Below are 21,966 nucleotides of genomic sequence, written 5' to 3'. Positions count from 1 at the left end.
TGATTGTTCAATTTCTCAATTTATCAATTTCTCAATTTTTTTCTATTTCTCGATGTTTCGATTTTTGGATTTCTCGGTTTTTCGATTTTTCAACTTTTCGATGTTTCGATTTTTCAGTTATCTGATTTTTCAATTTTTTTAAATTCTGGAGTTTCGAATTGGCGATTTTTCAGTTTTTCGATTTTTAAGTTTTAGATTTTCGAATTTTTCTTCTTTGATTCTTAAGATTTTTCAGGTTCTCATTTTGTAATTATTCGTTTTTTATTTTTGATTTTTCAATTTTACAATTTCTCGTCTTCCAAAATTTTCAATTTTTCGTTCCTTAAATTTTTCGGTTTGCATTAGTTTTTCAATTTGGCAATTTTTCAATATTACGGATTTTCATTTTTCGATTTTTTAGTTTCTTAATTTTTAATTTTTCCCTTTTCCAATTTTTTGTTTCCGATTTTTATTTTTCATTTTCCCGATTTTTTAATTTTCACTTTTTCGACTTTATATCACAATTTTCCTTTTTTGATTTCCTTTATTTTTTGTTGTTTCATTTATTCATTCATTCATTTTTCAAATTTTCAGGTTTTTAGCAATTTTTCTTCAAATTTTCAAGTTTGATTTTCACTTTGTAGATTTTTTTAGTTTTTATTATACACTTTTTCGTTTTTTTATTTTTGATTTTTCAATTTAAAATTTATCGACTTCCAAATTTTCAAATTTTTCAATATTACAATTTCTCGAGAGCTCGTAAAGTGTGGACGCGTTGCAAGTTACTCGATTAAAAATGAAATGCAAAAAGTGTAAAGCCAGTTTAATAAGTGGTGTAAAATGCAATGTTTGTTTGTCTTATTATCACACAAGTTGTGGAAAGTTGCTCAGTAAAGGGAAGTTCAATTCTGAAGATGTTATATTGTGCTGTAATCGACCCTGTTCTCCGTTTACCGAAGACACTACTCCTGAGCCAAATGATATCATCGATTTATCAAACATCACTGAACCAGTTGATGCGACCATGTTTAAGTATGTCATGCAGCAGAAAGATGTGATCATTGAAGAACTACGGTCTAAAATCGATCTCCTACAAGAAAAAATTTGCCTTCTAGAACAACTGGAAAAAGAACGGCAAAAACTCTCCCAGTCCTCTATCACACCAGTCGCTGCTAAGCAAGATAAGCAAAAGGTAAACAAGGAAAATGGTGGAAGTTCTGTCAAAGTTTCTGTCAAAGGTTTAAGAAGTCCTGCGATGTCATCAAAAAGTCCTGCGATGTCATCTAAAAGTCCTGCAATGTCATCAAAAAGTCCTGTGATGTCATCACCCAACATAAAATCTATACAGCCCACAATGAAAGTACAGCCAAAGGCTCTTCCAAAACGCCATAATGATGAATGGAATCTAGTTGAGAAGAAAAAACGTAAAGCTGTAGTTGGTTGTTTCGCTGCTGCAGGTTGCAGTTTGAAAGCTATACCAAAACTAATGGATCTGCATGTTTATAGGTTACACCCTGATACCAAAAAGGAAGACGTACTAACGTTTGTTAAATCTCATTTTCCCGAAGCAAAATGCGAGGAACTGGAAGCTAAACACAAAGGCGAATATTCATCTTTCAAGCTGTCTGTATATGCTGACAATTTCGGAAAAGCCCTGGATCCCAACATCTGGCCTGTAGGAGCATGTGTTCGCAAGTTTTTTCATTTTAAAAAAATTAACGAGTAAAGCGGTAGTTAGTGATAGCTATTTTTCAATTTTCCATTTAAATGTACAATCGATTAGGAACAAAGTTGATGAAGTAGAGGTAGTTTTACATAACATTGAAGAATCTTATGATGTTTTATGTTTTACAGAACATTGGTTAACAAACTATGAGTTGGATTTATTAAAATTGGGTAGTTTTAAGATAGCCTCTGCCTATACCAGGAAAGATAATGGTTATGGCGGTGTTGTGATACTAGTAAACGATAAAATTAAATACCAAGTTATTGATGTTTCAAAGTTTTGTAATGTAATTGACATTGAGCTTGCAGCCATTAAAGTTAATAAACCCAAACTAATCATAATAACTGTATACAGAGCACCAAAAGGCAATCTGGAAGTTTTATACTCTAATTTGACTAATTTATTTAATTTTATCAATATAATCGATTCAGATGTTATTATTAATGGAGACTTTAACATACATTTTGACCGCAAAACCAAACAGACTCTAGAGTTCCTTAACTTTTTAAAATCTTATAATTTGAGACCTCTAATCTTTGAGAACACGCGAGCAAATTCGTGTATTGATAATATACTTACAAATATCGCACATGATTGTAGGCACCAGGTCATGGAGACTCATTTATCTGACCATCGTGCTGCTACTGTAGAAATTCTATATAATCGTCATAAGTCAAAAGACTGCTCGAAAGTTGTATCATATCAACCTTTTACGGAAGTAGGATTCTTTAATTTTTTTAATATTATTAGTGATTGCAATTTTGATTTTATCAATGATGCTGGACTTGATACAAATACCAAATTTAACTTATTCACCAAATTAATTTCTGATAAAGTAAACATGGCCTTTCCTATAAAAGTAAAAAGAATAAAAAATGTTAAAAAGGATGATATTTACTGGTATGATGAGAAATTACATAAAATGAAACAAAATGTAGACCTGCTACACGAATTACACAATCAAAATCCTAATGACCCAACTTTTGTGACCTATTTTCAAAAATATAGAGAATTGTTTAGAACCGAAGTTAAGAAAAGAAAAAAAACCTTTAATGACAACCTAATTAAAAATTCTACTAATGTAGCAAAGGACAGCTGGAAATTAATCAATAGCAAACGATTAGCTAGTAGCAATAATTATTCAGAAAAACTGACTGCGGAGGACTTCTCTACATTTTTTGGTGATATCCCACATAATTTGGAGAATAATTTAAAATTATCAAATACGGATCCAATTCAGCTAATGCACAAAAATTTGACTCCGGTGAACTCTGTTTTCAATTTCAGAGAGATAACATTTAATGAAGTAAGAGATACAATTGATTCCATCAAAAAAAAGAAAAGTAAGGACTACTACAACATAAGTATCACCATTGTTAGGAATATTAAGAATCTCATTCTAGTTCCACTCACAAGATTGATCAATCGGTGTATTAATGAAAATCTTTTCCCATCCTGTCTCAAGGTGACCAAAGTAATCCCTATCCACAAAAAGGGCAACGTAGATGATGTTGATAAATATAGACCAATCTCTATAACGCCTATTTTTGGGAAAATTTTAGAAAAGATTATGCTTAAACAACTTGAGGAATACGTTACTAAACAAAACATATTGAACCAACGCCAATTTGGTTTCCAACATGGCAAAAGTACAACCATGGCTATTAATAGGCTTGTTGATGAGGTCATTACCTGTTTCGAAACAAAACAATTCTTAGGATGCACATTTTGTGATCTATCAAAAGCTTTCGATAGTATTAATCACAACATTCTAATAAACAAGCTTGAGTTGTACGGATTGTCAAATGGAGCCTTACAGCTTATTTTTAGTTTTCTCCACAATCGCCAGCAGGTTGTTCTGTTTAATAATGTATACTCCGAAATGACAATAGTTAACATAGGAGTGCCACAAGGCTCGATTTTAGGTCCGTTGCTCTTTTTGTTATACATTAACGACTTGGCTAAACATCTAGACAATAAAATCATACTTTTTGCGGATGACACTACTTGCTATAGTGTGGACTCAGACATCCCGTCTCTCTTGGACAGGATGGAACAAGATATTAATGCTGCTAGTGAATGGTTTACTTCAAACAGATTAATGCTTAATGTACTGAAAACTCAAAAAATGGTGTTTTCCCTTCGTTACATTTCTGAGATTGACAATCCGAGGTGTGTCAAATTTCTTGGTGTGACACTGGACCCGAAATTATGCTGGGATAATCACGTCATTGATATCTGTAAAAAATTGTCCAAATCAACTTTTCTTATTAGGAATTTGCAATATGAGGTTAGTGAGCAGATCCTTATGATGATATACTACTCTTTATTTCAAAGTATTTTTAGCTATGCCATTATAACCTGGGGCCACAGCAGTCATTTAAAAACCGTTTTTAAATTGCAGCGCCGAGTAGTTCGAATTATTGGAGGTCTATCTTACAGAGCTTGTGTTAAAAATTATTTTAAAGAAAAAAGTATTCTCACCGTGCCCTGTCTTTATATTTTATATGCTTTATTATATGTGAAGTCTAATCTCACCACTTATAATAATCTCACAAATATGTCATTAATCACGAGATCTACCCATAGCATTTACACCGAATTCTATCGTGTAGGTAGAAGTAGAAATGCCATCAATTATTATGGGCCCAAATTATTCAATAAATTACCGAAACGTATTGCTAACTTACCTTTTTCGCAATTTAGCCGTACTATAAGAAATTTTTTATTAAAAAACGCATTTTACTCTCTCGATGAATTTTTAAATTGTAGCGATGTCCTGTGTAGTTTTTACCATTCGATTTGAATTATCTTGTAAATTGTATAATTTTAAACTCTTTATATTGTAATTTCATCTGACTTGACTTATGTACCCTAACGGTCATTAATAAATACTTACTTACTTACATTAATAAATACTTACTTACTTCTCATTTTTCCATTTACCAAAATCTCGATTTTTAATTGTGCCCTTTTTCAATTTTCCGTCCCCTCAATTTTTCAACTCCTCGATTTTTTTTTGCATTTTCCTGATTTTTTATTTTTCATTTTCTCGATTTTATATCACAATTTTTTGTTTTTTCATTTCCTTAATTTTTGTTGTTTCTTTCGATTTTCCAATTTTTCGTTTATTCAATGTTTAAAATTTTCAGGCCAATCGATTCCAATTCGCCGATTTTCCAATTTTTAGATTTTTCAGTTTGCAGTTTTTGGGTTTCCACCCCTTTTTTACTTTTTGGATTTTCAATTTTTGGTTAAACTTTAGATTTCTAAAATTTTCGACAGTTTTATACTTCAATTTCATAATTTTTTTCCAACTTTTCGATGTTTTAATAATTCTTTTTTAAAATGTTTCAATTTTACAATTACTCGACTTCCAAAATTTTCAATTTTTCGTTGGTTCAATTTTTCGGTTTGCATCAGTTTTTCAATTTGTCAATTTTTCAATATTACAGATTTTCATTTTTCGATTTTTCAGTTTTTTAATTTTTTATTTTTCTCTTTTTCAATTTTTTGTTTCCGATTTTAATTTTTCATTTTCCAGCTTTTTTGATTTTCACTTTTTCGATTTTATAACACAATTTTTTTCCTTTTTTTGATTTCCTTTATTTTTTGTTGTTTCTTTCGATTTTAAAATTTTATTAAATTTTTCAAATTTTCAGGTTTTTAGCAATTTTTCTTCAAATTTTCAAGTTTGATTTTCACTTTGTACATTTTTTGAGTTTTTATTATACACTTTTTCGTGTTTTTATTTTTGATTTTTCAATTTTACAATTTGTCGACTTCCAAATTTTTCAATTTTTCAATATTCCATTTCTCACATTCTCGATTTTTAATTGTGCCCCTTTTCAATTTTCCGTCCTCTCAATTTTTCAACTCTCCGATTTTTATTTTGCATTTTTCTGATTTTTTGTTTTTCATTTTCTCGATTTTATATCACAATTTTTTTGTTTTTTTCATTTCCTTAACTTTTGTTGTTTCTTTCGATTTTCCAATTTTTCGTTTATTCAATTTTTCAAATTTTCAGGCCAATTGATTCCAATTCGTCGATTTTCCAATTTTTAAATGTTTCAGTTTTTTAATTTTTGGGTTTTCACCACTTTTTTGCTTTTTCCATTTTCAAATTTTCGTTAAACTTTAGAATTCTCAAATTTTCGACAGTTTTATACTTCGATTTTTTTTCAACTTTTCGATGTTTTAATTTTCCATTTTTAAAATGTTTCAATTTTTTTTATTTCTCGATTTATCGAATTCAGATCTTTGGATGTTTTGATTGCTCAATTTCTCTTTTTTTTCTATTTCTCGATGTTTCGATTTTTGAATTTCTCGGTTTGGCGATTTTCCGATTTTTCGATGTTTCGATTTTTCAGTTATCCGATTTTTCAATTTTTTTAAATTCTGGGCTTTCGATTTCTCCATTTTTCAATTTTGCGATATTTCAATTGTTCAATGTTTTAAATTTTAGATTTTTCGATTTCTGGATTTTTTGATTTTCCAGTTCTTCAGTATTTCTATTTTACAATGTTTCAAATTTTGACGTTGCTAAATTTCCAGTTTTCCGATTTTTCGATTAATATATATATTTTTTTTATTTTACCGTTTCTCGAATTCGCAGTTTCGATTTTTCAGTTCTTCAATTCTTCAGTTTTTCGTTTTTTAAACTTTAGATTTTTCACTTTTCGACTGCTTTATATATATTTAGATTTGCGAATTTTTCGAGTTTTCAATTTTTTGAGAACTCGATTTATTGAGATTCCGGTGTTTCGATGTTTCGTTTTTTTACTTTTTGGCTTTTCGATTTTTGAATTTAAAAATTTTTTAAATTTTCAAGTTATGACGTTTCTGATTTTTCAGTTTTCCGATCCTTAAGTGTGAAATTCGGGCGAGCGAAAGCCACACAAAGAGAGGAAGAGATATAAAGGGCAGATTACGTTTTAACGTTGTCCCTTAACAGGGAGTTTGATAAGAATTTATAGAATTGAATTTTATTCCTGCAGAGGCACGAACGAGATGATTGTTTATCACGACGCTTTTATATTAGCATCTTGCAACACTGTCGGGGTAATCAGTGAAGCACCCGGGGCTGTTTTCGTCGCTTCGCGAGTAAACAGGGGGTGGAAATAGCTATCCGAGCTGCAGCGGTACATCTCTATTTGGTGTAAGAAGTGGGATCGACTTTTAAAGTTGGATATTGCTAATCCCGATTTCCACGAGCAACAGGGACGCTCTCATCACGTATTCAGTCCAAGTAAACAAATCGAACCGTCGCAGGTCTCGTCGCAATCGGAAACCAATTAGTCCCTTTTTCTCTCCTTCTTTCCGCGCGTCAAAGATCGCGGCCAACCCATCTGCATTGTCCCTTGCATAGCGCTAAAATAAGCTCATCCCTGCGGCGCATTCCCAAGATTAAAAACAAACACAGAAACCAGCAGTGACGACAAACAACCACGTCTGAACAGATCCCGATCTATTTACGGTTGTTTTTCCGGCTTCGTTATTATAAAGAAATAAAAAAGCGAAAGAAGCTTTGTTATTTGCAATTTCCCCAACTAATGAGATTAAACTCCGCGTTCGGTTCATTAAAAACGAAACAAATCGCGACCGCACAACAAACTTCCGAACTTTGTCACTGTCAATTCGATTTTTGTTCGCGTTTGACTATCCGTGAGGAATTTCAAATAAATCATCGCAACTTTTGAGTTTCTGACACGTTAAATTGCCGGAGATGATTATTTCGGAGGCCGGGTTTGTAATATTTCACGTTTTTGGAACGGGCCCGACAAGGTTTATCTTAATTTTTTACCGGGGGTTGTAATCTCGCTAAAAACTTGATACAAGCCGAAACTGCTCATCAATCATAAACAGGGCCTACGTCGTTGATTAGATCGCGGAGTTTCCTAATCTGAATCTAGAGCAAGCGGCAGACGCTAAGTAATGGAAAATATGTCGGTTCCGCTTAAACTGATACATTTTTACCGCGTGCGAGATAACGCGGCATGCGATACTCTCATTAAACACTTTTTTACTTGTGGGAACCGTCACCCGGTGGCGATTTAAATACAGTTTTAATAAAACAGTGATTGGGGTAATCAGTCAGCTGTCGATTCATTAAATATTCAAGCATAAAATTGTCACTAATTAACTCGAACCGTTCGTGCGGAACGAAAATATTGATTGGGTGTTAGGTTAACAGCCCCGGATCGGATTTCAGAACGCATAGGCGTCATTTTTGTGCCCCGATCCGGCTCGAAGGACTGAATTAAGGGGAAACATCTAGAACTTAAAAATTGAAAAATTAAAATACCTATCCAAAAATTGAAAAACCGAGAAATCGAAACATCAAAAAATGGAAAAATTGAAGAACCGAAACATTGCAAAATCTCAGAACTGAAATACTGAAAAACTGAAAAATAGAAGGAAAATTGAAAAATCGAAAAAGTGAAAAAATTCAAAACTGAAATCTTGAAAAACTGAAAAATGGAAAGAAAATTGAAGAATCGGAAAAGTGAAAAAATCCAAAACTGAAACATTGAAAAATCCAGAAATCGTAAAATTGAAAAATCACAATTGAAGAAAGAATTGAAAAATCAAGAAATAGAGAAATGGGAAAATCAAAAAATCAGTTAATCGAAAAATTGACAATTTTTCGATATTACAGATTTTCATTTTTCGATTTTTCAGTTTCTCAATTTTTAATTTTTCCCTTTTCCAATTTTTTATTTCCGATTTTTATTTTTCATTTTCCCCATTTTTTAATTTTCACTTTTTCGATTTTATATCACAATTTTCCTTTTTTTTTCTTTTATTTTTTGTTGTTTCGATTTTATAATTTTAAATTTTTAAAATTTTCAGGTTTTTAGCAATTTTTCTTCAAATTTTCAAGTTTGATTTTCACTTTGTACATTTTTTAAGTTTTGTATTATACAGTTTTTCGTTTTTGTATTTTTGATTTTTCGATTTTACAATTTGCCGACTTTCAAATTTTCCAATTTTTCAATATTACAATTTCTCATTTTTCCATTTTTCACATTTTGATTTTTAATTGTGCCCTTTTTCAATTTTCCGTCCCCTTATTTTTTCAACTACCCGATTTTTATTTTGCATTTTCCTGATGTTTTATTTTTCATTTTCACGATTTTATATCACAATTTTTTGTATTTTCTTTTCCTTAATTTTTGTTGTTTCTTTCGATTTTCCAGTTTTTCGTTAATTCAATTTTTCAAATTTTGAGGCGAATCGATTCCAATTCGTCGATTTTCTATTTTTAAAATTTTTCAATTTGCAGTTTATGGGTTTCCACCCCTTTTTCACTTTTTGGATTTTCAATTTTTCTTTAAATTTTAGATTTCTCAAATTTTCCACAGTTTTATACTTCGATTTCTTATTTTTTTTTCAACTTTTCGATGTTTTAATTTTTCTTTTTTAAAATTTTTCAGTTTTTTTATTTCTCGAATTATCGAAATCAGATGTTTGGATGTTTTGATTGCTCAATTTCTCAATTTATCAATTTATCAATTTTTTTCTATTTCTCGATGTTTCGATTTTTGGATTTCTCAGTTTTTCGATTTTCCAATTTTTCGATGTTTCGAATTATCAGTTATCCGATTATTCAATTTTTTTAAATTCTGGAGTTTCGATTTGTCGATTTTTCAGTTTTTCAATTTTTAAGTTTAATATTTTCGAATTTTTCTTTTTTGATTCTTAAGAATTTTCAAGAATTCATTTTGTAATTATTCGTTTTTTATTTTTGATTTTTCAATTTTACAATTTCTCGACTTCCAAAATTTTCAATTTTTCGTTCGTTCAATTTTTCGGTTTGCATCAGTTTTTCAATTTGGCAATTTTTCAATATTACAGATTTTTATTTTTCGATTTTTCAGTTTCTCAATTTTTAATTTTTCCCTTTTCCAATTTTTTGTTTCCGATTTTTATTTTTCGTTTCCCCGATTTTTTAATTTTCACTTTTTCGATTTTATATCACAATTTTCCTTTTTTTGATTTCCTTTATTTTTTGTTGTTTCTTTCGATTTTACAAGTTTTCCTTCATTGAATTTTTCAAATTTTCAAGTTTTTAGCAATTTTTCTTCAAATTTTCAAGTTTGATTTTCACTTTGTACATTTTTCAAGTTTTTATTATGCACTTTTTCGTTTTTTTATTTTTGATTTTTCAATTTTACAATTTGTCGATTTCCAAATTTTCCAATTTTTCAATATTACAATTTCTCATTTTTCCATTTTTCACATTTTCGATTTTTCATTGTGCCCTTTTTCAATTTTCCGTCACCTCAATTTTTCAACTCCCCGATTTTTATTTTGCATTTTACTGATTTTTTATTTTTCATTTTCTCGATTTTATATCACAATTTTTTGTTTTTTCATTTCCTTAATTTTTGTTTCTTTCGATTTTCCAATTTTTCGTTTATTTAATTTTTCAAATTTTCAGGTCAATCGATTCCAATTCGTCGATTTTACTATTTTAAAATTTTTCAGTTTGCAGTTTTTGGGTTTCCACCCCTTTTTTACTTTTTGGATTTTCAATTTTTCGTTACACTTTAGATTTCTCAAATTATCGACAGTTATGAACTTCGATTTCTTAATTTTTTTTCAAATTTTCGATGTTTTAATTTTTCTTTTTTAAAATTTTTCAGTTTTTTTTATTTCTCGATTTATCGAATTCAGATGTTTGGATGTTTTGATTGCTCAAATTCTCAATTTATCAATTTATCAATTTTTTTCTATTTCTCGATGTTTCGATTTTTGGATTTCACGGTTTTTCGATTTTCCAATTTTTCGATGTTTCGATTTTTCAGTTATCCGATTTTTCAATTTTTTTAAATTACGGAGCTTCGATTTCTCCATTTTTCGATTTTGCGATATTTCACTTGTTCAATGTTTTAGATTTTAGATTTTTCGATTTCTGGATTTTTTGATTTTCCAGTTCTTCAATATTTCTATTTTACAATTTTTCAAATTTTGACGTTGCTAAATTCTTCAGTTTTTCGTTTTTTGGACTTCAGAGTTTTCAATTTTCGACTGTTTAATATTTACTTCGATTTGTGAATTTTTCGAGTTTTCAATTTTTTGAGAACTCTATTTATCGAGATTCGGATGTTTCGATGTTTCGATTTATCGGTTTTTCGTTTTTTTTACTTTTTGGCTTTTCGATGTTTGAATTTTCCGATTTTTCAATTTTCCAATTTTTTAAATTTCAAAAAATGGAAAAATTGAAGAACCGAAAAATGGAAAGAAAATTGAAGAATCGGAAAAGTGAAAAAATCCAAAACTGAAACATTGAAAAATCCAGAAATCGTAAAATTGAAAAATCACAATTGAAGAAAGAATTGAAAAATCAAGAAATAGAGAAATGGGAAAATCAAAAAATCAGTTAATCGAAAAATTGAAAAATTTAGAAACGTCAAAAATTAAAAACTGAAAAATAAAAAAAAATTAAAATCGTAAAACTGAAATATCGTGAAGTTAATAAATTGAAAAACTGAAAATTTTTGAAAAAAAAAAATCGGATCAAAAACTAAAAATTCAAAAAATCGGGAAATTGAACAATCAAAAAATCAAAACATTGAAATCCCAGTAAGTCGATAAATAGGAAAATTTAAAAAACAAAAATTTAAAAAATCCAAGAATTGAACAACAAAAAAATCTAAGCCTGAAAACTCAGAAAATTGAACGATCGAGAACAAAAAATCTAAAATTTAAAAATTCGACAAATTGAAAAATCATGGAACTGAAAAATCGAAAAGTCGAGATAGTGAGAAATCTAAAAGCCTAAAACTTTAAAAACTGAAAAATTAAAATATCGAAAAATTTAAAAACCGAGAGAACACAATATCAAAAACTTGAAAAATTGAAGAAACGAAATATTGCAAAATTCCAAAGCTGAAATATTGAAAAACCTAAAAATGGAAGGAAAATTAAAGAATCGAAACAGTGAAAAAATCCCAAACTGAAACATTGAAAAATTGAGAAATGGAAAAATGGGAAAATCAAAAAAATTAGTCTAAAGAGTTTAGACAGTACTTCCCTCGCTATCGGAAACGTGACGACTGCATGCCTATTATGTTTTTTTTTCACATTAGATTTCAAAGCATTCGGTTTTGTAGTTCCTGATTAAATCAATAAAATAAATTTGCGCATTCATTAAATTTTTTGAGTCACCCTGTATATCCGAATCCAAAAAATATGAATGGAATGATAAATTACAAGAAGAGACTCATCATATTTTGTAAATTCTAAATAGGATTATACGGCAAACTTTTGAGCTGACGTTATCAATTTTTTGGAGGGGATAAGCAAATATATTTTGACTAAAAATTGAACAATCTAAAAATTAAACAATTTAAAAATCGAAACATCAAGGAAAACAAAAAATTAACGGAACATCTAGAACTTAAAAATTGAAAAATTAAAATACCTATCGAAAAATTGAAAAACCGAGAAATCGAAACATCAAAAAATGGAAAAATTGAAGAACCGAAACATTGCAAAATCTCAGAACTGAAATACTGAAAAACTGAAAAATGGAAGGAAAATTGAAAAATCGAAAAAGTGAAAAAATTCAAAACTGAAATCTTGAAAAACTGAAAAATGGAAAGAAAATTGAAGAATCGGAACAGTGAAAAAATCCAAAATTGGAACATTGAAAAATCCAGAAATCGTAAAATTGAAAAATCACAATTGAAGAAAGAATTGAAAAATCAAGAAATAGAGAAATGGGAAAATCAAAAAATCAGTTAATCGAAAAATTGAAAAATCGAAAAATTTAGAAACGTCAAAAATTAAAAACTGAAAAATAAAAAAATTTTAAATCGTAAAACTGAAATATCATGAAGTTAATAAATTGAAAAACTGAAAATGTTTGAAAAAAAAAATCGTATCAAAAACTAAAAATTCAAAAAATCGCGAAATTGAACAATCAAAAAATCAAAACATTGAAATCCCAGTAAGTCGATAAATAGGAAAATTCAAAAAACAAAAATTTTAAAAATCCAAGAATTGAACAACAAAAAAATCTAAGCCTGAAAACTCAGAAAATTGAACGATCGAGAACAAAAAATCTAAAATTAAAAAATTCGACAAATTGAAAAATCATGGAACTGAAAAATCGAAAAGTCGAGATAGTGAGAAATCTAAAAGCCTAAAACTTTAAAAACTGAAAAATTAAAATATCGAAAAATTTAAAAACCGAGAAAACACAATATCAAAAATTTGAAAAATTGAAGAAACGAAATATTGCAAAATTCCAAAGCTGAAATATTGAAAAACCTAAAAATGGAAGGAAAATTAAAGAATCGAAACAGTGAAAAAATCCCAAACTGAAACATTGAAAAATTGAGAAATGGAAAAATGGGAAAATCAAAAAAATTAGTCTAAAGAGTTTAGACAGTACTTCCCTCGCTATCGGAAACGTGACGACTGCATGCTTATTATGTTTTTTTTTCACATTAGATTTCAAAGTATTCGGTTTTGTAGTTCCTGATTAAATCAATAAAATAAATTTGCGCATTCATTAAATTTTTTGAGTCACCCTGTATATCCGAATCCAAAAAATATGAAAGGAATGATAAATTACAAGAAGAGACTCATCATTTTAGAGAGCGGATTTTATGAAATTTGCATATCCGTTATTTTTTGCATATAAGTCTTGATATTTAATATGTGAACGAATCATGCTAATTAAAAATGAATGCAGCTATAAAAAAAAATGGAATATTTGCATATATTTGCCTTCTGCTGCATATTTCACGTAACCGGTGCATATTTTGCATTTTTATCCATTTTTGTGGTAATTTGAAAAAAAAAGATTATCATTCTATCGGCATTTATTGTAGTCCCAATTTATGACAAGATAATTAACATTATCACTTCGTTATTACCCCACGACGGACAATATTAAATAACAAAGTACGGCCTTGCAAAGAAACCGACCACGTTCTTATTTATGGCTAGGGAATGACTTCATTGTCCCCATCGTCAACTTCGACACAATGGACCTATCATAAAAACCACTTTAAACTGGGAAGACTATTTCTAGAAAGTCGAAATTTCATTCATCATATAGCAAATGTTTTCCTGAGCTTCAAATAACTAGGAAAGGTTTGGGTTTTATGGTAGTTTGGAGAAACCACTGGGTGTTAAACCATCCAGCAGGTAAATTCGCGCTCTAATTCCTTTTGGAAATAAGGCTTGTCCCAGAAACTTTTGCACATATTTTGTTTTTGAATAAAATAAGAACGTCTCAACAAATCGAATCAAATTTATTTACAGTATACATACTATAACAGCAGTAAAATTATGAATTTCTTAATTACTTGTTTAAAATTAACGGCTTACGGGAAAATAATTTCACTTTAGATCTAATGCGACGCATTATTTTTTGAAAATTTGCACTAGAAACTTTTTTACTTCCCATCATCCACAATTTTTTGAAGAATTCAAAATTTTTAGCGCATTTTCCTTCTTCCCGTAACTAGAACCCAATATCTTTCAACAAGCCGGAGTTCAGGTAAGTTTGAGGGGTTATTTTCATTGTCTGGATATTGCACTCTAATCTGCGCAAACCAATTCTTCGCTAATTGTGAGTAGTGCAAAGTAGCTAGGTCTGGCCAAAAGAAAGTAGAACCAGGGTGAGCTCTTAAAAAAGATAGTAATCGAGCTTGAAGGCATTTTCGGACACAAAAATCAGTGTTGGTGCTGCTTTCAACAAAAAAATCCTGTTTCTCTTGCCACATTGGCAAATTGCTTGCCAAACAAGAACTTTGCGGCCAAATTTTTGCAAAAAGATATATTTTTCTTTGTCCGTTTTACCGTCCACTGCGTCGCATTAGCCTCTTTCACTATTAAGTTTAAAGATTTTTGACAATGTTCGGACCAAATTTGCAAAATTCGTTGTCTTACACTAACTCTTTTTGACGACATTTTGAGAGCCGACTGATTAAAACAAAAAAACTAATGACAGATGTGTAGAGCATGGCCTACTGTAGCATATATATTTTACTTAATTCAAATGTCAATTAAACAACTTTAATAGCAGAATTTAAATATGGTGCAAAACTTTCTGGGACAAGCCTTACGTTCATTCCCAATATTTTTGTTCGTTACTTCAGTGTATTAATGACAGCTAGTATCTGCTAAGATAAAACTGATATTGGCAAATCGGATTTCCTATAAAAAAAGAGAGGGAGGGTGGGCGGGCCTTGTACCTGCTAAGATAAAACTGATTTTGGCAAATGGGATACTCTCTAAGAAAAGAGAGGGTGGGTGGGCGGGGCTAGTAGCTGCCAAGATAATACTGATTTTAGCAAATGACCTATCCCCTAAGAAATTATTTTAAGAAAAGATACTAGAGGTTCCAAAGCACTTTCAGTTTTTTTCCAAACTGGAATACCTAGAAGCGCAAGAATGTTTTAAGTTTTTCAAAAAAAAATAGAAAACACCAAAATCCCCCAAAGTTGTTTTAAATAATTTACAAACAAAATTTCCAGAAGCTCCCAAAATAATACACCATGAGTACCCAAGAGTCTCCCCTATTAAAAAAAAAAACACTGTGGCACTCGAGACTTTCAGTTTTAATACTAGTTATTATGATAATGAATGTGTTGTTTAGTTGTTAAACGTAGCAAAAGAACCAATTTTAAAATCTTTGTAACTCCAGCAAAGTGTGAGAAGGAATTTTTTTACTTTTTTTCTCAGAGTCACCAGTTGATTGTTAACAGCGTAGTGGAGAGTTTTTCCACCATTTTCCAGACACCCGGTATATATAATTTCGAGTACCATAACCTGTTACGGATAATAAATTAATACACATTTGTTACTTTAAAACCAACTTTACTTGTTCTGCCTGAAGACGAAAACGTAGGCTCTCGAAACATGTTCCGTTACTAATAAACTTTTTTTCAAATTTTATGCTCCATTTTGTGAAATAGGATCGCTAAAAATTGTTGAATTTTTTTTCTACTTAAAATATACATATTTTTTTTGGCATTCTAAAAATCGGTGATCTATTTAGTTCTCAAGTGCCAAAATTTAGATATTAAAATTTTTTGCAATGTTACAAATATTTACAAAATCCGAGTCGAAACACATACACCACGATCAAAAACATTTTGATTTAGAGTTGGCCTTACGAGCCTCCGCATTTCAGACCACTGATATCGTTGACAAAAATTACAGAATTGAAATGATATTTAACTAGGGCAAAAATTTATTTTATGTATTTGTGGTGGTCAAAGGGACGTTATCCTATTATTTTTCATCGTGAGTTTGTGTTGAGGCATTTAAAGCGATACAGGTGTGTCAATATGTCGAAGATAACTCAAATTAATTTATGGATCAAACCTTTTCCTGAACTTATTCTTCAAGAAGCAACTGTGTTTTGTCGCGCTGCTTTAAACCGGTATTTATTTTTACATCTGTGGACGTGGTAGGTACACAGTTTTTCTATTTACAAATAAATACATACTTTAGAATCACTTTTTGTTCAATATTTCGAAAAATATTTAAAAATAAATTGTTACCAAAATAGTAATTAAATAGTCGATTACTACTATCTTTCGATTTGTTCTGTTTATATTTAATTTTTAGCATAAGAATATTAATATTTATGATTTATGTATTTTTTGTAATAAAACGGAAACCTGTTTTTGTAATTTGTAAATCAATTTAGTTCACTTATTAAGCTTTTTACTTCCCGAGCGTAAGCAAAGGAAGTATTGTAAGCGAGTCCGTCGGCCGACTCTCTACTTTTACGTTTTCTCGATCTTTCATGACCCCTAGAAGACGAAGAAATAGGTCTCCCATTTCCGTCTGTCTGCCCGTCTGTCCGTCTGTCCGTCTGTCCGTCCGTCTGTCTGTCCGTCTGCCGTCCCGGATTTTTATTAGACAGATAATCTCCGAAAGTACTCGACCGATTGTTGTGAAATTTTGTACTTATATTAAGAATATCATGTAGATGGTAAAACGCTAACCAAAATTTGTCTAATCATCCCCACCACTAATGCGATGACGTCACTTCAAAATTGTACATAGTAAATGGGTTTTCAATTGTATAAAATAACATAGTCCTACACATGTAGTTTACAACTCCGAATCGACTTTTCACCCGAAACGTCCAGATTTTTGGAAAAAAAATTAAAATTATAAAACAACATTTTGAAATTTAATTTTTAATCTGCTAACCAGAATGCTTTGAAATGTTGCAGATGTTTTAAGGCTATAAAGAGCATCATAAATCTTTAGTCAAAAAATATTTGCTTATCCCCTCCAAAAACTTGATGACGTCAGCTCAAAAGTTTGTGGAATGAATCATATCTAAAATGTACAAAATATGATGAGTCTGTACTTGTGATCTATCACTCCATTCATTTTTTTGGATTTGCATATACAGGGTGACTCAAAAAAATTAATGAATGCGTAAATACATTTTATTGATTAAATCAGGAACTACAAAACCGAATGCTCTGAAATCTTGCAGATGTTTTAAGGTCATAAAGAGCATAATAAATGTTTAGTCAAAATATATTTGCTTATCCCCTCCAAAAACTTGATGACGTCAGCTCGAAAGTTTGCCGAATAAATCATATCTAAAATGTACAACATATGATCAGTCTGTACTTGTGATCTATCACTCCATTCATATTTTTTGGATTTGCATATACAGGGTGATTCAAAAAAATAAATGAAAGGGTAAATTTATTTTACTGATTTACTCAGGAACTACAAAACCGAATGCTTCGAAATCTTGAAGATATTTTAAAATTATCATAAACTTGGTAAATTTTTGATCAAAATGTATTTGGTCGTCCCCCCTAAAAAATTTATGACGTCACCACAAAATTTTGCTGAATAAATCCTATCTAAAATGTACAAAATATGGTGAGTCTCTTCTTGTGATTTATCATTCCATTCAAAGTTTTTCGATTTGCATATACAGGGTGACTCAAAAAAATTAATGAATGCGTAAATTTATTTTATTGATTTAATCAGGAACTACAAAACCGAATGCTTTGAAATCTTGCAGATGTTTTAAGGTTATAAAGAGCATAATAAATTTTTAGTCAAAATATATTTGGTTATCTTCTACAAAAAACTGATGGCGTCAGCTCAAAAGTTTGCCGAATAAATCGTATCTAAAATGTACAAAATGTGATGAGTCTGTACTTGTGATTTATCATTCCATTCATATTTTTGGATTTGCATATGCAGGGTGACTCAAAAAAATTAATGAAGGCGTGAATTTACTTTATTGATTTAATCAGGAATTACAAAACCGAATGCTTTGAAATCTTGGGAATATTTTAAAGTTATTATAAGCATGGTAAACTTTTGTTCAAAATGTATTTGTTCATCCCTCCTAAAAAAATTGAAGACGTCACCCTTAAATTTTGCTGAATAAATCCTATCTAAAATGCAAAAAATATGATGAGTTTGTACTTGTGATTTATCATTCCATTCATATTTTTTAGATTTTCTTAAGAGGTGGTTCAAAAAAATTAATGAAGTCAATTTATTTTATTGATTAAATTAAAGGCAAAACCCGGTTGAAACATAAGGTTAGCACGCTTATTTACATCGACTTTAACATTACAGACCTGCATTTGTTTTATGCCCTCACTTGGTTCCGCGAATGTGGAATAGACATGTTTATAATCAACCAATTGTGAATTTCACCGTCAAGAATTAAAATAAAACCCAATGTTTTATATAATAAGCGGAAGTCGAAGCAATAAAACCGATGGTCGTTTTGTTTACAGTTTCTCTGTTTGACTCTTACGTATGCTGTTACGCTTGTCATCTTAAATTAAGAATGTTTATACATAAACGATTTTCAGTTGCCCCTCATATTACTAGACAGCGGATTTCTGTCGGGCTAAGTCACGATTATAGGGGGGGACGTACTGGATCGCCGGGTGATAGATAATCACTGAATTTAATCAGTACTAATTCCATAAATATAATTAACGATTTATTAATCAAACGGCTAAGTAAATGAGAACGGGAATTAACAGCAGAGTGCAACGAAACAGCGTTAGTCTAATCTCAAATAAACGAAGTGCAGTCCGCAACCTCAATGAATTCGCATCCCGTACGAGCCGTACCGAGTTTGGCCTTGCCTAGCCCGACAGAAATCCGCTCTCTAGATATTACACACCGGCGCCGTATACGTGAGTAAATTGTTTCGTTATTTTATTGAATATAAGAAATCAATATTCAAAGCGACCCAATTCATTTTCCCGAAAATTTGGGAATACAATAATTTTATTCTTAGTATTACACTACATCTATCCCAACTGATATACGTGTCCTTGCAAAAATGTTGATGACGTCATCACAATTTTTTTTTAAATTCCCACTACAAAAATGTAATGAGAAAAAAAAACACAATAGGCATGCAGTCGTCAAGTTTCCGACAGCGAGGGAAGTACTGTCCAAACTCTTTAGACCAATTTTTTCATACAAAAATTCAAAAAAATGTTATACCTCGTCTAGCGAGTCCCCTTAATGAAGCAAGAAATGGGAGACCGAGTGCCTGGCCACCGACAAACAAGTGCACTGGGCCAGGGAACTGCCGCAGAATGCATACTGCGTCTCATTGCGGAAAAATCGAATCCCTAGCAGCGATTAATCGTCGCTGCAATTTGCAAGCCGAACAGCCCGTAATCCGATTATCGCGAAAAACTACTCACGTATGTGTCGATCAGGTCGCTCCTGTGTGGCACGAAGTAGTTGTGGTCTTCCATCTCTCTCCTCTTTTTCACTCTGATGAAATGTTCCGTGCAGCTGAGATTTTTCCGGGCGCAAGCACTGGCTAAGAATTCCTCGACAGACATGGATTCCCTCACGTAAACCGTAGCTGTTGCAGAATCTGGTAGTGACACCTTAACGGTCTTTTCGGATTCTTCGCGCGAATTTATCTGGAACACAATAAGGCGTGCATATTATAAACACCCGAGTAATCGTTTTCCGATATTTCGGGGGTGTCGAATACAGAAGCACAAACAGAAGATGAGGGAATTTTTGCAGGTTCATTGTTTGCAAGGGATTAGCGTCAAGGTTTCTAATAAACGCGTTATATGCACCAGCGAGGAAGTTTGATTAAATTAATAACAGGCTAATCTTTGAATTTCGTACGAAGGGTCGCGGATTCGAGCGCTTACCTGGCTTGAAACAGCTGCTCGAGTTATGTTTTATAGGTGCAAGGACGGCGCGTTTCAAATTTAGAGCCATTATCCGGAGTACTAATATGGAGGTAATATATCGCTTTTATTGCCAGGAACATAGCCGAGGAAAACAATCAAGCTTAGGGGTTTAGCTTAAGGAAAGAAGGCGTCGTTAGACGATTTGTAGCCGGGTCGTGCGTGAATCATGTCCAATTCGTCAATTCGCACTTGACTATCTTCAATCCAATTGAATTCCGATTGTCCATAAATCACGCTCGTTTTTCTTTTCAATGGCTGGGTCAACCGATATTAAATTCGCCGACCCACCTAATTTGATTCGAGTGGTTAATCTGGCCTACCTGGAGGGACCTCCGGCTCGAGCCGCTGTTGGATCTGGACAGCAGCGGAGGTCGGCGCTTCGTGGCGCCCCGACCCGCCAGTAAATTATTGAGTAGGGAAGGACTCCTGGCGCAAATGAAGGCATGGAACGAGGAAACGGTGAACACTCCCAGTTTGTTTAAGGTATTCTTCGTTGCTCTCGACACGTGCGTCAGTAAGGACTGCAACCAATCAATTAGCGTCGTCGTAGCCCGGACGATCCAGACTGACCTTAGGGTTGGGCAGTTCCCCGCTTTGGAGGCTCGCCATGTAGCACCGCAGCCGGAACTGCTCGCAGTGCAGCCGCTCCAGGTTCTCCTCCCACTGGATGACTTGGTTGGCGATCTGTTGGCGGGCGTCGGAGTCGCCTACCACGCTCTGCTGCATCTCGGCCATGTGCTTGAGCTTGTAATCCTGAAAAAGGTGATCCAGGTCCATTTTTGGTAAACCAGTAATAGGAATAACTGCGTGAATTCGGACACTTGGAGTTATGCTCCATTTCACATCGGGCAGTAAATTTCCAGGTTCGTTCCGGGAATTCCGCCATTTACTTTTGTTGTTTTGTGGCTTTGGAACGCATCCAAATATCGGCTTTCAGACTGCCCGGACGCCGGATTAGGTCTACGTGCGCTTAATCCGGTATTGAACACGCGAAACTGTTAAGGTGGTATCACTCAGAATTGTCACACAATAGTTGAGCTGTTTTTGGTCGTGTTCTTTTAATGTGTCTTTTAAAAAGTAACTTATAATTAACTTTGAATTTCGAAAATTGGAAAATTCAAATATATAAGAACTGAAAATTAGAGAAATCGAAACCTTGGCAAGTCGAAAATGGGAAAATAAAAAATAGATTAATTGAGAAATCGGAAAACTGAAAATTCAGAAACGTCAAAACTTGAAAATTAAAAAAATTGGAAAATCGGAAAATAAAAAAATTTGGAAAAAAGAAAAATTAAAATGTACAAGAACTGAAAACTCGAAAAATTCACAAATCGAAATATATATAAAACTGTCGAAAATTTGAGAAATCTAGAGTTTAACGAAAAATTGAAAATCCAAAAAGTAAAAAAGAGGTGGAAACCCAAAAACTGCAAACTGAAAAATTTAAAAATTGGAAAATCGAAAGAAACAACAAAAATTAAGGAAATGAAAAAACAAAAAATTGTGGTATAAAATCGAGAAAATGAAAAATAAAGAATCAGGAAAATGCAAAATAAAAATCGGGGAGTTGAAAAAATGAGGGGACGGAAAATTGAAAAAGGGCACAATTAAAAATCGAGAATGTGAAAAATGGAAAAATGAGAAATTGTAATATTGAAAAATTGGAAAATTTGGAACTCGACAAATTGTAAAATTGCAAAATCAAAAATAAAAAAACGAAAAAGTATATAATAAAAACTTGAAAATTGCACAAAGTGAAAATCAAACTTGAAAATTTGAAGAAAAATTGCTAAAAACCTGAAAATTTTAAAAATTTAATAAAGGACAAATTGTAAAATCGAAAGAAACAACAAAAAATAAAGGAAATCAAAAAAAGGAAAATTGTGATATAAAATCGATAAAGTGAAAATTAAAAAATCGGGAAAATGAAAAATAAAAATCGGAAACAGAAAATTGGAAAATGGAAAAATTAAAAATTGAGAAACTGAAAAATCGAAAAATGAAAATCTGTAATATTGAAAAATTGCCAAATTGAAAAACTGATGCAAA

The 21,966-nt window shown here is 31.4% G+C and overlaps 2 protein-coding genes across 12 annotated transcripts in view; one reads left to right on the top strand and one right to left on the bottom strand.

The window, feature by feature from the left end:
• Positions 1–21,966, bottom strand: part of Sif (still life) — a 253,253-nt gene that overhangs the window by 24,614 nt on the left and 206,673 nt on the right. For all 11 annotated transcript variants that reach the window (XM_064066373.1, XM_064066374.1, XM_064066375.1 and 8 more), the window contains 3 exons: positions 20,488–20,670; positions 20,238–20,438; positions 19,405–19,632 (listed from right to left, as the gene is read on the bottom strand). In XM_064066373.1, the coding sequence (XP_063922443.1) occupies positions 19,405–19,632; positions 20,238–20,438; positions 20,488–20,670 (612 nt within the window). The remainder of the gene's footprint in view (positions 1–19,404; positions 19,633–20,237; positions 20,439–20,487; positions 20,671–21,966) is intronic.
• LOC135137081 (uncharacterized) lies at positions 776–1,520 on the top strand. Its single transcript, XM_064066626.1, has 2 exons — positions 776–1,403; positions 1,486–1,520. Exons 1-2 carry the CDS (start codon positions 776–778, stop codon positions 1,518–1,520), a joined length of 663 nt encoding a protein of 220 aa, XP_063922696.1.

The sequence above is a fragment of the Zophobas morio genome, unplaced genomic scaffold (genome assembly GCF_036711695.1).
Source record: "Zophobas morio isolate AGI-343-1 ecotype UQ-CSIRO unplaced genomic scaffold, CSIRO_AGI_Zmor_V1 ptg000028l, whole genome shotgun sequence".
Classification (NCBI taxonomy): Eukaryota; Metazoa; Arthropoda; class Insecta; order Coleoptera; family Tenebrionidae; genus Zophobas; species Zophobas morio.
Note: the sequence above shows the minus strand (reverse complement) of the source record. Positions and strands in the feature narration are given on the sequence as shown.